Genomic DNA, 18,758 nt, shown 5'->3' with positions numbered 1-18,758 from the left:
GGATGGGCAAACACCAGTTTCTTTGGGACGGAAAAAGCAATTCCATAAATGCAAGAAAGATCCAATGGCTACACCTCAACAAGACTGTCGCCCCCCCCCCCCCCCCCCCCCCCCCCCGCCCATTCTCTTGGACCTGAGGAAGGGGTTACAAGAGAACAAGGCAAATGACATTATGTGAATACAGTCTGAACAAGCGCACACACGGATAACCCAGTGCAGGAAATAACACAACTTCCCCCCCTTGTTTTCATTGCATTTTACGTTTATTTATTTTTGCTTTCATAATGCATATTCTGTTCACGCAAAAGGTGCAAAGGACAGGAAGCAGGGGTTTAACTTGGCTGATGAAAAATCAAGCAGGGGTGACATTTCTAGTTCCATGAACAACCTACAACTAGGAGAACTTAAACGTCACAGCGGGTACCACCGAGCACGCCCAACTTCACAGCTGTCTCCTCTTGGGACCTTTGGCTAGGTGAGAGAAGCTCTGAAGACAGTGGCCTCTAGTGGACTTTGAGAAGTGGCTTTAAAAAAAACAGGTGGTTTTTGTTGTTGTTGTTTTGTTTTGTTTTGTTTTTTGAATCATGGTAGCTGCATCACAAAAGCTCCAATCAAGAGGGTGGTAAAAAGAAGGCACAGATCATTGCAAATACCAGGTTTTCTCTTTCTCTTTTTTGTAAATAGACCATCATATATAAGCTAAAATCTATCTTACGGTGGCGGGGTTGGCTGGCAGGAGAAGGGACGGGTCGGACCTAAAATTGCATATGTAATAGAATCCTAGAGGGGACACAAAGCGAGGCAGCTTTCTGCCTGAAGCAAAAGAATGGGACGCTCGCTCTGGACTAGCTGTAATACAGACACTGGGAGAATCTGTGACAAAACACGATTAAAAAATCATAAAATTATAAAGCTTGTAAACGAATAATCTGAAATTACATTTTATTAATGGAAAATATCATCAAAATAGTACCACTATGGACTAAACTGCCTGAGTTTTCGTTTCGCATGAGATCTCAGAGTAAAAAAGCCTTCAGCACAATCTGCTCTAAGTCACAACCAGTGCCATGCCCAGGATTATACCATGGGGAAGAGTATCCTCTTGGATGGAATTTGTGTTGTGCTAGCAAGACTTCTGTGCTAATCTTTCAAACAGGGACACGCGGAGGCAAACCTTTAATCTTTTGGCACAAGGTTATTTTGGCTGGGGCGGAAAATTTGAGTCTTGGACTCAGGATGAATAATGTGACATTTCATTTATCAAGTATTCATTTTGATTGAAGAGTTTTCTTTATGTCATTAACTTCCATCTATAAAGGAAAAACAAGAGCCGAACAAAATCATAATGAGTTCGCTGGTTTGGGAGAAGCTGAAAGATAATCAACCTGGTCGAATGAAAGAAAATAATCAACTTCACACTTTTCAAGGTGGAATGGGTGAAGTGATGTCTGAACGATGAGCAGACGAGGCCAGAAGTGACAGAAACCTAAAGAACGGGCACGCAGACGCTAGGAAATGGTGGGTGTGTGCCTTCTCAGGCTCCCAGTAACCAAAATTTGTCAGAAGCAGCAAAAATTCCAGGGTCCCGGCCAGGGGGCAGAGCGGGCTGTCCCAATGTGCTGGACCACCTAGCGGTGTTGGAAGGCAGCTCTGGTCGGGCCCAAGCGGGTGTCTATCAGCACCCCCAAAGTGATGAGAGGCAGTTACCTATCCTTTCTTTAAGCAGCATGGGTCTCAGGCACCACCAAGGACACCAGCTAGACGAAAGCTCAAAGTCTGCCTTCAGCCTTTTGCAACTCCTGCATATTCTCTGCCATTTGGTAACGGCTGAGTTGGCTCAGGGGATGGTGGGGGACAGGGCTCTGATGCCCTGGCAGGACTGACATGGCTCTCGGTGAGAAGTAAAGAGATGAAAAGCAAGTGCCGAGTGTGGACAGCTGTGGTCCTTGGAGTTCCAATGACAGAAGCCAGCTGGCAATGGGGTCCCCCCAGCACCATGCCCTCTGGCAGTTACCATAGTGTGGCCTTCGGAAACTGGAGGGAACTGTCCACAGAGGAGATGTTGCAGATAAATTCCAAATGAGAAACCCAACTGGGGGCACATTGACTCATGCCTCCCTTCCCCAAGACTTCCTGGATGGCAGGAGAGGATGTGAAGTGAGCCTACACAGTTCTAAGAAAATGGCCACAGGAAGCGCATCTGAATCTGCAGAGAAGTAACAATCATCTACTTTCAAGATGAAGCCCTGAGACGGCCCCCACCCGTGACTGAGCCTCTCTCGAGGCAGCAGGACCCCGAGGGACCCACCTGCAACCGAAGCCGGATTTTCTTCTCTTCATCCAACTCGGACAGTAACTGCTTAATCTCTCGTCTGAAAAGCAAATGGCCATGAAATTAAACAAAAGCTCAGACTTCTGCAATAAGAGATAAGAAGCCTCTAACCACTACAAAATCCATCTGAGCCGTTTACAACGAACACGCGGACACAGCATCATGTTCTTTCTTTGCACTGCTACTGCTTGGCATTTACTGTAGACAGAAAGGCTCGCTATTATTTCTGGGTCCCCCAAATATGTGGCCATCAAACAGGAGGTCTGGAATGACCTTTGAGATCCATTAGTCCAAGCTTCTCCTAAAAGGAGAAGATAGGGAAAGTGAGGCCAGAGAGGTGGCCTGACTTGCCCAGTGGTTAGACTCCAGGTATCCCGGCTCAGATTCTGTCGCCTTCCCTCTCGCTGGCCCTTTGTTATAGAATCACTGGTCTTTAAATGTATTTACATAATGATTTTCACTGCAGATGTTTTTGTCACCCCACGTATGTTCTACCTTCACAGAGTTTTAAATTAACAAAAGGTTGCTGGTATGTTTTCACGGATTCCCACAAAATCTTACAAAGAGTAACATCTGAAATCTTGGAGTTGAAATGGCTGAACTAACTATATGGTAATCAGGTCACAGAGAAAGTAGACATGAGTTAGGACACGCAGTCTAATGCCCTTTACAACATTAAATAATGAAGTGGAACGAAGTTAATCATCTTGCAAACTCAGGACTCTCTGCTTAGGACGACACTGCAACCATCACCACTCTAGTCAGAGAACTGTGTTGTATTTTAGGGTAGCAGATGCTCCATTTTACATGTACATTTTTACAAACTGGATTGGAAAATCAAAAGACAAGGACTGCAGAGACACTATACTAACTAAGGTATCAGTTATATTGCATTCGCTCACTTCAGATGAGCCCCGTGATGGTCCCTGTACGTGGCTCAGTGTCCCGGCCCGGCTGCCAACACACCGGGTTCTCGGACACGAACGGGTTGTGATTCGTTACTGTATTTACTCAAGCCCACGCCACGCACCTCTATGTCAGCAGGCTCTACTTAGAGCTCGGGAGAGAAGTAGCTGAGATCCTAAGCAGATAGCATGATTCCAGAAAGACTAGGGCAGGCGGAGCCTTGAGTGCAGCAGGTCGGAGGAGTCAGTTGGGGAAGCCCAGGGCAAAGAAAGCCACTAAGTCTTGAACTGGCAAAAAAGGGCCTAAGCCTGTGAGGAGGAAGGAAGATGAGGGGATTGCTAGAGAAGAGCCAGGGCAGGAGCATGGAGGTGAGGAGCAGCACGTGTTGGGAGGAGGGGAGTCAGGAGAGACTTCCCCTGAAGACTGAGAGGGAAGGGACACTTAGAGCTAGGGACCTAGGGCCGGAGGTTTTAGGGACCCAGTGGCCCCGGGCAGGACGGCTGTGAGAGGCAGGCATGGGACAGGGGCTTCTCTGACATGTCGGTTCAAGAAGACATGGGCTGGGGAGGGACAGTTGTGGGCAACTATGCCCGGGCTTCACAGTGGGCAGGAGCTCGGGGTGGAGAGGCCCCAAAGCCTGGTGTGTCTTCATTCTGAGGCAAGCACGGACCATTTCTGATGTTCCCGGTCCCTCTCAGAGGATCCGAAGGGCTGAAGCCCTGGATCCGGGCTGGTCTGACCCAATGATGGTCCTCTTCAGAAGGCCGAGAACCAGCGCTCCGGGATGTCCTGGGACCATGGGATCACTGTCTAGGCAGGAGACACATGCCACCTGGATATGGATGGGGCCTGTGGTTCCCCAAACCTGTAACCCGCAGAACCAGAGAAGAGCTGGGGACTTTCAGGAGTGAAAGGCAGCCTGGCTGGCCCTGAGAGTGCCTCTCTAGCTCCATCCTGCTGATTCTGCATACTTATTTGATGGGCACCTTCCAGGTGGGGGGTTAGGCCAGGGGACCCCAATTTCATACGGCACCTCCCAGCTGGAGTGGAGCAGAACCTGAACAGAGCCACAGTGCTCAAATTGAGTTCCTTATAACCCTTGTCCTAGGGTGCTCTAGAAAAAAGGTATGTTTCAGAAAAATAGCGTACATTATCCTCTCCATCTTCCCGATGTACAGCGAAGGCTCTCTGAGCTGTCCTTTAGATAAGAAATCAACTATGTTTAACCCAATACTCCCCAAAGTATCTGGCCACAAGGCATACCAGGGCCCTCTAGCCCCGTGCAGGGCGGCAGGTGCCCATCGCCCACCACTGCCCTGGGACCTCCCCACCCAGGAGGCCAGGCGCCAGGGCTGCTCCATGTGCCCGGGACCCTACCCGTACTGTTCCGTCTGCTGCACGGCTCTGCTCTTGGTGATCCTAGATCGTTTTCCAAAATCCTACTCAGGAAACACCTCTATAGATCCCTCCCCTGCCCAATTCCTCCAAGAAAGAGCTAACTGTTCCCTAAACTCTGAGCCTCAGTTTACTCAGATAAGAACTTCCTGACTTCTAACCATTTTACTGTTTTTGTCACCGCATACAGTATCCTGGGTAATATTTATGTGTGCTCTTTATTTTTGCTTACAGGTCTTTCTCCTCATCTAAGTGCTCCTTGAGGACCGGGGATGTGGAGAGCGTGTGTAGGCATGCATGGAGAGAGCCCCGAGTCTCATGGAGAGAACATCTTGCTGAGTGTAAAGTCTTGGGTTTGAAGATTCCCTATATCTCTGTCATCCATTTCAGCCCCTAAATGCAAGCCAATTACTTCATCAGACAGCTAACTGAAGAAATTGCGATTTTTCTGGTGCTAGAGGAAAAGCTGGCTGTCGGGCTTATGAGGAAGTGGTAGATGCACATACTGTATTTTATGGGGATTTAAAGATCTTTCTTTTTAGCAGCCTGCTGAGTGCATTAGTCCTGGTAAGTGACTCTACCGTACGCCCCGTGACCAGCCTGTGCCCTCCCCGTATGCAGCAGATCTGGTTACACAAGGAGCTGAGTGAAATGAAGCCTCTCAGGTTCAAACCCACCTCACCCCTGCTGCCAACACCCTGGGGAAGTGGGCCACCCACTCGGGCAGGCAGGAGACCCAGGCTTGCAGAATGAGGCCCTGGCCCAGCAGAGAGCAACTTGGGAGGTGGACGAAGAAGGGGCCCCAGACACTCACTTCTGCTGGTCCTTCATGGTCTCGATGATGCTCCTCAGCTCGCGGACCTGCGTCCTTAGTTCCTCCACGGCCGCCTGGCTGCTGGCCGCGGACTCCATCTTTGGTTTTCCTTCTGAGCCAAATAGAGACGGGGAGTTGGCTCTGTGTCCGGCTGTTCCCAAAGAGGATGACAGCGGGGAGGATGTTGCTGAGGACAGAGGGGCTGGCCCACCACCACCACCACCTGCAGCCATGGTCCCTGGCTTGGGCGGCAGGGATGCTTTGTTGTCGGACACCTGTGATGAGGGAAGGCAGAGAGGATTCAGGCCAGGGGTCCGTGTTCCCATCTATATCCCCGTACCCGCCTCCTGAAACACACTCGTCACTCACCCCTTCACCCACAAGCCCCTGAGGGCCTACTTGGCACAGACATCCCCTTTCAAGAGCCTCCCCCTACGTGTTTTAAATTCGACCGCCCATCTGGACAGGTAGTTCCTAACTGGTTTGACATACAAGTCCAGAGGCCCACGTGCTTGCTAGGCTCTGCAAACTCTGAAGTGAGCAAAACATTTTCCTAGCTCCCAAGAGCTCAGAACACAGTAAGGTGCAGACAGACCAGCCGACACACTGCAGATGGGGGGCGGGGGCGGGGGAGTCTGCACACAGGGAGGTCAGCACAGAGAGCCACGGAAGTACACAACAGGGACCAACCAGCCCAGAGGGAAGGCGTCAGGGAGCTGCTGACCGTCCCATCCTGGAGGAGGAGGACTAGGAGGCAGCCAGAAGAGGAAGGGTGATTAGAGAGAAAGGTTCTAGGAGGGAGGGAATGGGCTCGGCAAAGGCATGAGGCACATTCATGGCAAGTGGTCACTCAGCAGCTAGGACGGCACGGGCGGAGGGGTGCAGGCTGGGGAGGTGAAGCAGGCTTGTGGAAAGGGGTAAAAACATCCTGCATGAAGCTAACGATGACTCTGGCTGCAGAAGGGCCTAAAGGTGGGCAGGCCTGGAGGCCAAGGGAATTGCTGGGAGGTTCTCCTACAACGAAAGCTAGGAATGGTGGGTGCTTGACAGACGGTGGCCAAGGGAATAGAGCAAAGACAGCTCTGAGAGATGCGGCGAAGGCAGGCTCAGCTGAGCGAGAGATGCAGTGCCTGGCCTCAGGGAGCAGACCCCCCACAGGAGGATGTGGTTCTGGACGGGCTGCAGGGCCACGGGCGGGGATGGAAGAAGCAGGCATGGAGCTTATACCTTTCATGGCGGGAGGAACGGCCCGAAGGCCCAGAAAACAATTTCACTTTTGACACACTGAGTTTCAGGAGCCCGAGGTATAGCCAAGGAGACATGTCCAGGGGGCAGAGCCAAGGAATGAACAAGTGAGCTGGGCCAGAGAAAGCACCTGAGGAAGCGGCGCCATGGGGGAGAAGAACACAGAATCAGGGGAGAAGAGTCCCAGTGATGGGACCTGGGGACTCGCTGAATTGAAGAGGTGGGAAGAGAAGGGAGAGACACTGGGGACTGGGACAGAGCGCTGAGTGAGGAGATGAAGCAAGGCCAGAAGAGGGGCATGGGTTATAGAAGTCCCCTGAGGGGTTTCCAGAAGGAAAAAAAGGGTCAGATAAGTGGGTCAAGGGCGCTGGGAGGAAAACAGGGCTTGGGGGGCATTTGGTGCAACAAGGGAGACTGAGGTCTGATCACAGCAGGTCAGCACCTGAATAGGAGGAGAGGGGCGTGGCCTGCAAGTTTAGAACTCTCTTTCGGGAAACCTGGCTAAAAATGGAAGTTGGGAGAAAGAGAAAGCGTTCACGGAGAAGCCTCAGGAGGAGACAGAATCATCCAAGGGTTCTGCTTGCTTCAAAGATGGGGGAGAGGGGCGCCTGGGTGGCTCAGTTGGTTAAGCGACTGCCTTCGGCTCAGGTCATGATCCTGGAGTCCCGGGATCGAGTCCCGCGTCGGGCTCCCTGCTCGGCGGGGAGTCTGCTTCTCCCTCGGACCCTCATGATCTCTCTCTCTATCTCATTCTCTCTCTCAAATAAATAAAAATTAAAAAAAAAAAAGATGGGGGAGATGCTGAGCTGGATGATATCCTAAGGGAAAGACCAATGCAGGGCCAAGCTGGAGACAGAGGAGACAGGTGGGGGAGGCCTGATGGAGCAGTGTCCTGCCCCAGGAGGAGGCTGAGAGGGCACAGGAAGTGGGACAGTCACGGGGCGGGAGGGAAGAGGGGCATGGGGCCACCCAGGGGAGGAGGCGGCAGCAAGGGAAGGTGAGATCCTGAGACCTAGGGCAGGTGAGGAAGAGGGCAAGCAGCAGACAGGACGCTGGGAGGCGAGGGGCTGAGCGATGGGGAAGTTGAGGCTGGTGGCGAAGCTGGGCAACGCAGCTGGGACTCGTCCAGCAGCAGGTGCCCAGGGCAAGAGCCAAGAAGGGGCTGGCTGGCATGGTGAGGAGGGAGAGTGTGGATTCCGGCTGTGCTAGAGGGAGGGACTGGGCAGAGTGAGCCAGAAGCAGATGGGCCATCATTCCCAGCCTCTCTGCCCGCCTCTTCTCTGCCAAGTTACCATTGAGGAAAAGTGCTTTCTGCTGCCAGGGACAGCGACCCGCCATCCCGTGCTTATTGCTGTAGGAGTTGTAGTAAGAGGGAAGAGGGACTGACATTTATGGAGCGCCGGTCACGTGCCCGACGTCGGCTAGATGACCGAAACGGGGCTCGGCTGGCATACCCTTTTGACAGAGCAGCAAACTGAGGCTTAGAAACACGGTCGAGAAGTTCCCCAAGCCTCGCAGCGAATAGCTGGCAGGCCTGGGCTTCAATCCCCTCCCCTGCCGGAGCCCTGTACCGCGACGGTGGCTGCCTGAGTGCGACGATTCACACTCTCCTGTCATTACTTTCTTTGCGTCTTTCCTATCCCGGGGTTCATACTTTTCCCCACTTCCCACTCTGCATCCTCCCGTGCCTCTTCCAACCTACCAACGTCCTCACAGACTGACTTCCAGGCAACTCTTCCATCAATGCCCCTTTCAGCATTTCCTACATAACCCTCTCTCCCAGCCCACTGCAGCTGACAGGGACTTCTGCAAGCCCTCACAGAGTATCGGCCACTATACACCCTGACCACATTAGTTCAGGTGGAATTTATAGAAGCAATAAACAACATGACAACTCCCAGGAAGGGCAATGGGCTAACGGGACAGAACTTTGAGAACCTGAAACCTGAAGAGCCACTGCCCACCAGTAGATGTCGCTACAGAGACACCCCACGGCAGGGCGAGCGCAACTATAGCATATGTACGGTCATCAGCAAGAGCGGGGCTAAATCCAATTTCTGCAAATGGAACCCTTTCATAAAGGAAAAATGCTTCAATTGTGTGAATAACTACCATTGATGTGTTTTATAGGATCAGAGTTTTGTTTACCAGACCGGGTTTTTAAGAAAATCTAGATGTATGTGTAAATTCTTACATGTGTGAAAAGGAAAATCCTACATACCCTGTGATTTCTTTGTGTTAATCCCTGGTTCAAGTGCCTTAAAAAAAGGACTGCAATTTTCTGCTGTTAGACAGAAAGCAGTTGCTAATGTGTATAGAAAATAATTCCAACTGACTGGGTTCTCTTAACACCAGAAAATACATTCAGAGGATGAACGGGACTAGTAAGTATAGGGTATCCTTCAAAAGCCACACACAGTTGCTACCCACTGTCTGCTTTGTTTCTCATGAGCCAGTAACTTAAAATAGCTATACCATTCCCTAGGCACGCAATGAAACGAAAATGTTTTTAGAGTCTAAATTGATCGTAATAAATGAATCCAAATCAGCTTCTCTTTGAGGGACCCCCGTTAGTCATTCAAAGTTGTGTGCTGCCAAACATAATCAGTGACATCATCAGTTTTGAACACAAAGGTCAAGATGTGTGAGCAGAGTACACAGCATTCAATGTACGTGGTGCATTCTTTCTCCACACCTCTAGGCTCTTCAAGCTGCCTTGGTTGTGGTGGTGGCGTGTGAGGGTGTATGTTTATGTGTGGCAGCTGGTATGAAGAAGAGATCAAACCACAAGAGAAAACATGGAAAATCAACCACTAAACTTGTGTCTCAGAGATTCTGTCCAGTTTTGGGGACTTCGTAACATGCCTCTGGGATTTTGATGACTAAAGTAATAACTGTTACTGAAGAGTGACAAAAACTTGCATTGTCTGTTGCAGTGGACTAAGTGTTTGTGTCCCCCCCGCCTCCCAGTTCATACGTGGAAATCCTAACCTCCCCCCCACACCTTGTGATGGGATTAGGAGGTGGGACCTTTGGGAGGTGATTGGGTCATAAGGGTGCAGCCCTCATGAACGGAATTAGTGCCCTTAGAAAAGAGACCTCAAAGAGTTCCCTCTCCCTCTTTCTACCACGTGAGGACACAACGAGAGGTTGGTGGTCTGCGACCCTGAAGAGAGCCCTCACCGGGGGCGCCTGGGTGGCTCAGTTGGTTAAGCGACTGCCTTCGGCTCAGGTCATGATCCTGGAGTCCCGGGATCGAGTCCCGCATCGGGCTCCCTGCTCGGCAGGGAGTCTGCTTCTCCCTCTGACCCTCCTCCCTCTCATGCTCTCTGTCTCTCATTCTGTCTGTCTCAAATAAATAAATAAAATCTTTTTTTTAAAAAAAAAAAGAGAGAGCCCTCACCGGAACCTCACCATGCTGGCACTCTCATCTCAGACTTCCAGCCTCCACAAACGTGAGAAATAAATCTCTGTTGTCTCTAAGCCACCCAATCTACGACTCTCTGTCATAGCAGCCCGAATGGACTAAGCCATCTGTTGATCCTCGTTTGGTTTATAACTCATTGTCAGAGCATACACGAAAAGGCAGGGGTCCGTGCTGTCTGGACACCCTTCCCTTGGCTGGTCACTCACTTGGGATATGGTAACAGTCTTTGAAGTTTTCTTTGATGCTTCCACTCCTCTGTGTGCAAGCGAAACGTGTTCCTCTTTATCTTCTTCGGGACTTGGGGAGTCAAAGATATCAGGGCTTGAAAGGGAAGACTGGATAAAGCCAAAAGAAAATGCTTTTGTCAGAATTACACCTTAGCTGACAGAGCTTTTGTCAACATATGCTGTATGCTTTTCAAAGCACTCAACACCTCTATTTTGTCTCCTCATTATAACCTCGAAGGCAGAGAGGATGCTATTATCTGTCCGCTAGAGATAGTCGCAGAATTGGGACTAAGAAGCAAGACTTCCTACAGCAGGGATCTTTCCACGGGATCTTGGCACCAATGCCTGTCGGTCATTTCACCTGCGCGGGCCTGTGTCACCCAGCCTTTCCTGCTCCCTCCATCCTTCGGAGCCTCCCTTCTTTCTGTAAACATTTGCTACTGTGTACTAAGCACTGAGCTCGGTGCTGAACTTAGGTGACATGCCGGACACGGTCCCTGTTCTCACAAGGCTGACAGTCTAGGGGGGAGGGACACACAGGGCGAGAGGAGGCTGCCTCCGACCTGCCTCTCCTCCATTTCCTCTGGATCCTTTTCCAGGACCAGGAAATCTGAGGCACAGTGAAGTGCCTGCAAGAAGCTGTCTGAGAGGCAACCGTCCCAGGGGGCACAAGGTCACAGGCCTGCGGGCCAGTGAGCAGCATTTCTGCACCCCAGGGCACAGCCCTGCCTGCCGGAGGGCCAGCTCACCTCTAACTGGGGAACCTACTGCTAAATCTCCACCCTCATTGCCAGGGACAATCAACGTCTGTTGTGGACTCGATTTTTGCTAAGGTATATTTACAGAATGGCAGCATCTTTTGGTAAAAATATGGGGATAATTCTCCTATCTTTTCTGCCTCACTGTGAAGAGCAAAAAGCTGGATGCATGTGAACCAACTCACTGGAGTTCACTTGGACATAAAGGATTACTGTGCTAGAATTTCACCATTTTAGGATAAAGCAAATGAAAATAAGAGTTCCTGGGACAAGGGATCTTTTTTAAACGAAGAATCTTCCAGAGATCTCTTTGGGTGAGCTTGTATTTAGCCGCATCTCTATGCCGTCTACCCCGGCGGTGGGAAAATCGTCCTATCTAGAATCAGCATTGGTGTCATTATAGAAAAGTCACGCCTACATCACACCATGTTTATTTTCTTCCGTTTACTCGATTTTCTAAGGCAGAAAACAAATATATCTAGGGATTTGTAAGCAAAGTTTTAAAATTAAAAGGTCTTATTTGTTAATCTTTGTTTTATCTGAAAATCCAATTACCTAGAATAACACCCCAGCTAAGCTTTCTTATTAATCTAAGCTTAACCGCTTAACCACCTTGCAGCGCCTGTGTCCCTTCACTTTGAGATTTTATTAAAAAAGCCAGCTTCCTCCTGTGTAACCTACAGTTCATGAGCTGCCAATCAAAGCTTGCTCTTTGAATTCAATGAACATAAATAAGCTCAGACTAGGGTGAGAGGCTCCAGGCTGGGTAATCCTGACCGGTGCATTTCCCCCATCATTCCTTCCAATGGCCTCGTAGGAATGTGTCCAAATCCACGATCCCATTTTGCTATGAAAAACCTACGGGTGCTAAGTGGAGGAAGAGCCAATACGGATTCAAAGTGTGCATCCACGTGGGGATGGATGGGAACAAAGGGAAGGGAGTAATTACACTTCTTTAAAGCCCAAATGCGTCCTGTTATTTTAAGGCTACAAATGCAATCGTTCCACATAAAGTGCCAAACTTTGAGTCACGGCATCATAAGCTTCCTAAGGGCAGGGACCACGTATGTCTCACTCCCAGTCGCAGCCTTGGTACATGGCTCAGAACTGAGTCCACATGTCATAAATGCCTACAAATATTAGCTGAACAAGTGAATGAACAAAGTTGTAGGCTAAAAGCGAGTGAAGATGATGTGCCTTTACCCAGTCCCCAGATATACACGAACCCCCAGGCATGGGATGTATGAACCAAGGGTGGGGTGGGGGACGGTAAATTGACGTTCTCTGTATTTAATTCTGGATGCCTCAAGGCCCTCTAAACCTTGCAAAGTTTGGAAGAATTTGGAGGAAAAACAAAATGGAAGAAGGATTTATAGAGAAGATGTGGGAGATAGGATGAAACACTTAGAGATACTAAGAGGCAATTAAATAGGTTGTGTGTGAGGCATGTTGGGGAGGATATGGGGAGATGAAAGATGGTAGTGATACGGGACTCTATATAAGTAAGCCACTTTGTCAAGTCTTTCTTCCAAAAGGGCATCAACACATAGTTAGGGTTGTTTCACACAAAGAGGAAAAATAGCATGATTCAAACCACACCCCCAAACTCAGCAGATATGAGAGAAGAGGTTCAAAGGAAGTGGCATTCCTTTTCTTCTAAATGAGGACCTCTGCGGTGGGATCAGTGATGAGGCGAAAGTAGAAAGTGTTCTGGAAAACCTGCAAAAGGTTAATTCCTTGGTGTATCTGGGTGAATGAAGGTCATAAGGCCTTAGACCTGCATTCCCAGCAAGGACAAGACAATGTGATATATAGAGATAGAGATATAGAGAGAGACAGACATCACTTGTGGATGCATCAAGATTTTTTCTTCAATGACATTCACTTCAGTGTTTATAATGAAGAAGTGGAAGTAACATAAATGTCCAATAATAGTGCACTGACTAGATAAACTCTCATATATTCACAGGCTGGAACACTAGACAGCCATTAAATGTAACATCATGGAAGAATGGGCAATGATTGGGGAGAAAGGTACACAATATAAGGGGGATGGAAAGCATGTACTATGTACCCCATTTGGAATAAATAATGTTATACATACAAATAGAATTTTAAGTAAAAGCTACACACATACAGCAAGTGGTTAACGGTTCTCAGCTCTGGAAAGCAGGATTACAGGTAACTTACTTTCTTCTTTATGCATTTCACTGTTGAAATTTGATACAACAAATGGGTTACAGGTTTCCAGTGAGGAAAGAAGTTATTCAAAATGACCCAAACAAAAAACTTCTTCTGTAGGTTATCTGGAGCATTCTGACTGGTCTCTCCTACATGACCAGGTGCCCCGTATGTTTACAAACAATCTCCTAAAGGTGTGTGTGGGGTTCCGTGGAGGGGTGCCAATAATGGGGCTTCGTGAGAAAAAAGCTTGGCCATTGTCAAGCACCTGGAGAGTGGCAGATAATTGTTTAGCAAAGTTTTGTTTATAGACCAAACGAGCCTCACTCTCCTCTCCCACCATCAAACGTGACATCTTTTTTCTTACCAACTTCATTTCAGGTTCAAATAAGGATCAGTCTGGAAGGAGAAAGAAGGAAAGTGGGACTAAGCAGTGCCCGCCTCACTGGCAGATGTGCAAAGAACAAAGAGAAAGAAATACTGCTTGATTCCAGAAGACTCTCAAATCACTCTTGGTCAGCAGTGTATCTCACGACCTCCCTCTCCTGGCTCGTCCTCATATCAGCCGCTTGCAGGAGAGTCCTTGGCTGGAGTCTCTAAGCTGACCTGCTTTCCTGCAGTAGAAGGAGCGAGGCGACACTTACGGAGGTGAGGGACTGGGACGGAGGCCGCCTCCCCGTGGCTTTTGGTCTGCTTGTGGTTGGGTGACTGAGTTTCTCAGTAGATGATACCACGGAGTCAAAACCTTCTAGGTCTAAAACAAAAGTAAAACAGAGTTTTAAGAGCAATAATAGGAGTGAGGAAAGGTTCTTATAACGGGCCACGAGCACCTTTTCCTTAATACTCATTCTTTACATCTGGATTACATGTCATCATTGATGAAGGCGATTTCCATCCTCTGGTCATCCAATGAATGTGGTAGGCCTTTAAAAGCTACAGAAAGAGGGGTAAAGGAGGAATCCTCGTTCCTCCACAAATGCAAGTTCATTTTGCTAGATAAAACATTCTTCTCATGCCAACACGAAAAGCAGTTATCACAAGGTACAATACCCATGGACAAGGGAATGCTGATCATTGATTCGGAAAGAGAAGAGAGGGCAGCCTCCTCCTCTGGTTGTACTACCATAGCCTGGCCATCACCCTAATGGTAGACAACAAACTCCCTAGAGGTGGAGAGCAAGCTTCTACTTCTCCAGATAACTCCCGGAGCCCGGCACCATTCTGCTTCGAGAGGCACCACTCAATGGAGACATGATCTTCAGTCATCGATCTGCTCATTCATTCACTCCGTTATGATTGAGCAGCTACTCTGCGCTACACACGGGGCCAGATACCCAGGCTATGCCAGCGCGCGTGGCAGAAAGTACCCTGCCCTCAGGGAGCTTCCGTCTGTGTGACGGAGGTCTCACGTGAATGTAGAATCATTCAGCCAGATCACAACGGCACCTTGTACGTGTCCAGGACGAAGACCTTTGCCTTTACTTTTCCATCCTCTTCAACAGATGATTAGGTCAAGGGGTCACCTCGTTCTATCTAGTTCCAGGGGTTTACAAATCAGTGTAGATATGTGCATGGGATGCACAAAGCAATGGCCGGCAGAAAGGGGTTGACATTGAGACCCATTATTGCTTGTGACTGGGGCAAGGCCAACTCTTGCTGACAAGTAGCTCATGTTTCATAGGCCATGCCAGGCACTGCCTTCCCACACTATTTCCCATTCTCCTATTAATGGAGCCCTAGTTTTGTTTCAGGAACCATGTTCAGTTTAAGCCAATTTTAGCCATCCTGCTCCTCTTTGCCTGTGATTGGTCTAGAATTGGCCACGTAGCCCAATTTCAATCACTGAGGAAAAAAGAGAAGTCTACTGACAGTCTCTGGGACAGAGATTTCCTCTCTGTTGAGAGGAAATGAGGAGAAGGCCATTTGTGTGGCTGCCCTTTCTTCTTTCTTGCTTGGGAGGCTGTTGTGCATGGATAAGATGCCTGGAGCTGTGGCAGCCATCTTTTTTTGTTTTTTAAGATCGACCGATCGATTGTTTGATTTGAGAGAGAGAGAGAGAGCAAGAGCATGAGTGGGGGGGGGGGAGTGGCAGAGGGAGAGGGAGAAGTAGACTCCCCGCTGAGCATGGAGCCTGACGCGGGGCTCGATCCCAGGACCCTGAGATCATGACCTAAGCCAAAACCAAGAGTCGGCTATGCCAGCACGCGTGGCAGAGAGTACACTGCCAACTGAGCCACCCAGGCGCCCCCTGTGGCAGTCATCTTATGGCCACGAGGAGATCTTGAGGATGGCAGAAGAGAAGACTAGAAAGACCTTGGATGACTGACAACCCCGATGAGCCACCCACCAACCCTGGAATCATCCAGTGCCCGGACGTGTTGCTATGTAAAATTAATAACCCTCTGTTAATGCAGTCAATTTTAATCAGATATCCTTTATTTGCAGCTGAAAGCACCGTAAGTGCTATAACTGCAAATATGCTGGCTCAAGACAGAAAAGCTAAAAACTATGTGTGGTTTTTTTTTTTCCTCCTTATTTTGGGGAGAGGTCTTTTATTGATGGTTATAATAAGTGGTCTGGCTGTGTGATGGTCAGCTTTCTTCTATTAATGAATAGGCAGGTGTTGTCTGCAGTCTACTTCCTTTAGTGGAAGATGCAAAACCAAGCACAAATCACTGGTCAGGACAAACCATTACATTATACCCGGGATTATATTAAGTGACTTTATTCTAGCACCTGGTAAATGAGTAATTATTCAATGAAGTCATCTTATCAGGGCAAGGGAAGTATAACCAAAGGTTAATTATCTGCAGAGACAGAACAAAGAAAAGTATCAGTGGTGCTCTGAGGCCACGGGGGAGCCAATCAGCACCCAGGGCCAGTGCGAGATTCCCAAATGGCCCCAACTTTCCAGCCGGCTCGGCACACCTTGGGCACAGGCCAAGACCCACCACAGTTAGGTGGGCCTCTTGAGAGCCAACTCACTGGCCTGACCTTCTTGGGGACCTTCCCCTTAAGAGAATCTTATTTTCCTAAAATAAGATCACACCCCAGGACTTGCCTCTACCAACTCCATACTGTCCGAAATAAACATTCCCCTTTATACACTTCAGTTGATGCCCCAAGTCATCATCTGATATTAATATCTCCCCAATTAATTTTTTGAATCACTTTTTCTCTGATTACAAAGGTAGTACATGCTCAATGTACAATTGTTTTAGGAAAAACATAAAATTTTAACAAAAGAAAGTCAAATATAACCTTACCACACTGAGACAACCATTATTAGTGTTTCAGTATATTACCCTCCAGGCTCTTTTTCTAAAAGTAGATAGTCTAGGTTCACACTATATGGAGTATTGCATTCTGCTTATTTCACCTAACATCATATGCCATGACTCTATAAATTCTTCATAAATATTTTGACAGTGGCATAATCTTCTGTTGCATTGCAATTCGTGATTTATTGAATCAATCCCCTGTTGTTGGATCGTTTCCAAATCTTTCCCTCTCTTTGATTTTTGTTAATAGAAAAGTGCTGCACAGGTATTCTTGCGTGCATGCTACATACAAGTTTAGCAGGTTCTCCACGTGGCTCCCCAGTGGGGAGAAGGGAAGAAGGTCCAGGACAGGGAGGTCTGCTGGAGGGTGGGGGCCTGGCTGTGGAGAACAGGAGGCACAAGGAGGCCAGGGGAGCCAGGGGCGGGGGGAGAGGGAGGGATGCTGAGCAGGCAGCCAGGGGAGGAGGTGAAGGAGAAGGCCGCTAAAGGTTCCGACAATCGAGCTGCTGCTGAGGGCCTTGGCTGGGCGCTACCAGGGGCTGAGAGGGCCTGCCTGTAAAGTGACTCTGTCCTAGAAACTGAAACAAGCTCTGGAGGCAAAAGCTGAGCAGGGTGAAGCAATTAAAGGACAGTTAGAGGCTAATTGACTCTGCTTCTCCACCGTGGCTGCACAGTGAAATCACCTGGACAATGAAGAAAAAGTGACTCAGGCCTGGATCCCTCTCTGGGGATTGGCTGACTCTCTTTGGGGTGCAGCCTGGGCGAGGTAGGTTTTCAGTCTCCCCCGGTGACCTTGGCACGCCGCCACGTAGAGGGGCACTGTTCCAGCAGAGGCTGGGGGGAGGAAGGGAAAAGCAAGGACTGGACTGAGCAGAGAGGAGAGAGCACCACCACCGGGGGCGTGGCAGGGTATTCCGGGGCCCACTGAGGGGACGGCCTGCCCAGGCGAGCTGTCAGGAGCAAGGCTCAGCAGCACAGAGCTCCTCCCAGGCCAGGCCGGGCAGTGCTGACCTGGTGTGTGGGGCAGCAGAGGTGCGGGGCAGCTGATCAAAGTGGCGACCGAAGGCTCTGGGGATTGGGGACGAGTCAGAAACGCGGCAGCGGGAATGAGAAGGCAGCCGTGAGGTGACCCAGCATGCAGACTGGGGTGGAAGAAGGGTGTGGGGAGCAAGGGGAGTGGATGGGACAGCCTCAGTCCCCACCCCCACCACGGACTCAGCATGCCCACTGGCGTGTAGGGACAGACAAGGTCACACCCAGGAAACTTCTGCAGGGTTCCAGGGAGGACTCCATCTTTGCTCCCCACCCAGCCCCCAGGGCCCACTAAAATCATGGAGTCCACAGGGGAGCTGAGGGTGTGACAACACGTGAGGTCGTCTGTAGTAAGTTACACTTTCAGAATGACTCAGAGGCGCGGCGTGTGTCTTCCGCACTTTGACCGTGAGCCCCAAGAGGACAGGAGCCCATCTTTGTGCTCTCAAAGTCTAGCACGTTCCTGGCAAAAACCTGCTTACTATTCTGTGGATGAAGGAACAGGTGAACAAATGAACTGGCCAACACGTGAATAACCCATCCCAAGAAGGAACTCTGATTCCAGGAGGGACCCTTCCAGAGGTGCCTACTGATGGGGCACGAGGCGGCCGCTGCGGGGCGGGAGGCAGCATTCTGTGCCGTGGGTGCAGAGGACACTTGGCTGGCCCCTTTCGTTTCACTGGCTGAGGTCTACACTAAAAACACCTGGACACGTTGAAGGCTGGCCACCCCTCGCCGGCATCTCAACAGAATGACAGATGGCCCAGAAGACTGCCTCGTCCGCCCTTGTCACTCAAGAGTAAGAGGACCGGCACGCCTGGGTGGCTCAGTCATTAAGCGTCTGCCTTCGGCTCAGGTCATGATTCCGGGGTCCTGGGATCGAGCCCCGCATCGGGCTCCCTGCTCAGCGGGAGGCCTGCTTCTCCCTCTCCCACTCCCCTGGCTTGTGTTCCCTCTCACTGTCAAAAAAAAAAAAAAAAAAGAGTAAGAGGACAGCCAGAGTCCTGCAGGGGGAGCCACTCTTTTAACCTCTTCATGCACATCCAGCTACGTGGAACTTTCCAGGTTTAAGCTTGTAAAAAGCACTTTTTGGAAATAACAACAACATTAAACTTCCAGAAAGAAAGAGCCACACCAAGTATGAGGTCACTTGCTGCAAA

The 18,758-nt window shown here is 49.6% G+C and overlaps 1 protein-coding gene across 1 annotated transcript in view; it reads right to left on the bottom strand.

The window, feature by feature from the left end:
• Positions 1-250: 250 nt before the first annotated feature.
• Positions 251-18,758, bottom strand: part of SH3KBP1 (SH3 domain containing kinase binding protein 1) — a 337,600-nt gene continuing 319,092 nt past the window's right edge. The window contains exons 15-19 of the mRNA XM_044911630.1: positions 13,930-14,039; positions 10,326-10,454; positions 5,448-5,722; positions 2,309-2,372; positions 251-1,310 (exon numbers count right to left, since the gene is read on the bottom strand). Of these exons, the coding sequence (XP_044767565.1) occupies positions 1,269-1,310; positions 2,309-2,372; positions 5,448-5,722; positions 10,326-10,454; positions 13,930-14,039 (620 nt within the window). The 3' untranslated portion in view covers positions 251-1,268. The remainder of the gene's footprint in view (positions 1,311-2,308; positions 2,373-5,447; positions 5,723-10,325; positions 10,455-13,929; positions 14,040-18,758) is intronic.

The sequence above is a fragment of the Neomonachus schauinslandi genome, chromosome X, assembly GCF_002201575.2.
Source record: "Neomonachus schauinslandi chromosome X, ASM220157v2, whole genome shotgun sequence".
Classification (NCBI taxonomy): Eukaryota; Metazoa; Chordata; class Mammalia; order Carnivora; family Phocidae; genus Neomonachus; species Neomonachus schauinslandi.
This window is presented reverse-complemented; position numbering and strand designations above follow the sequence as displayed.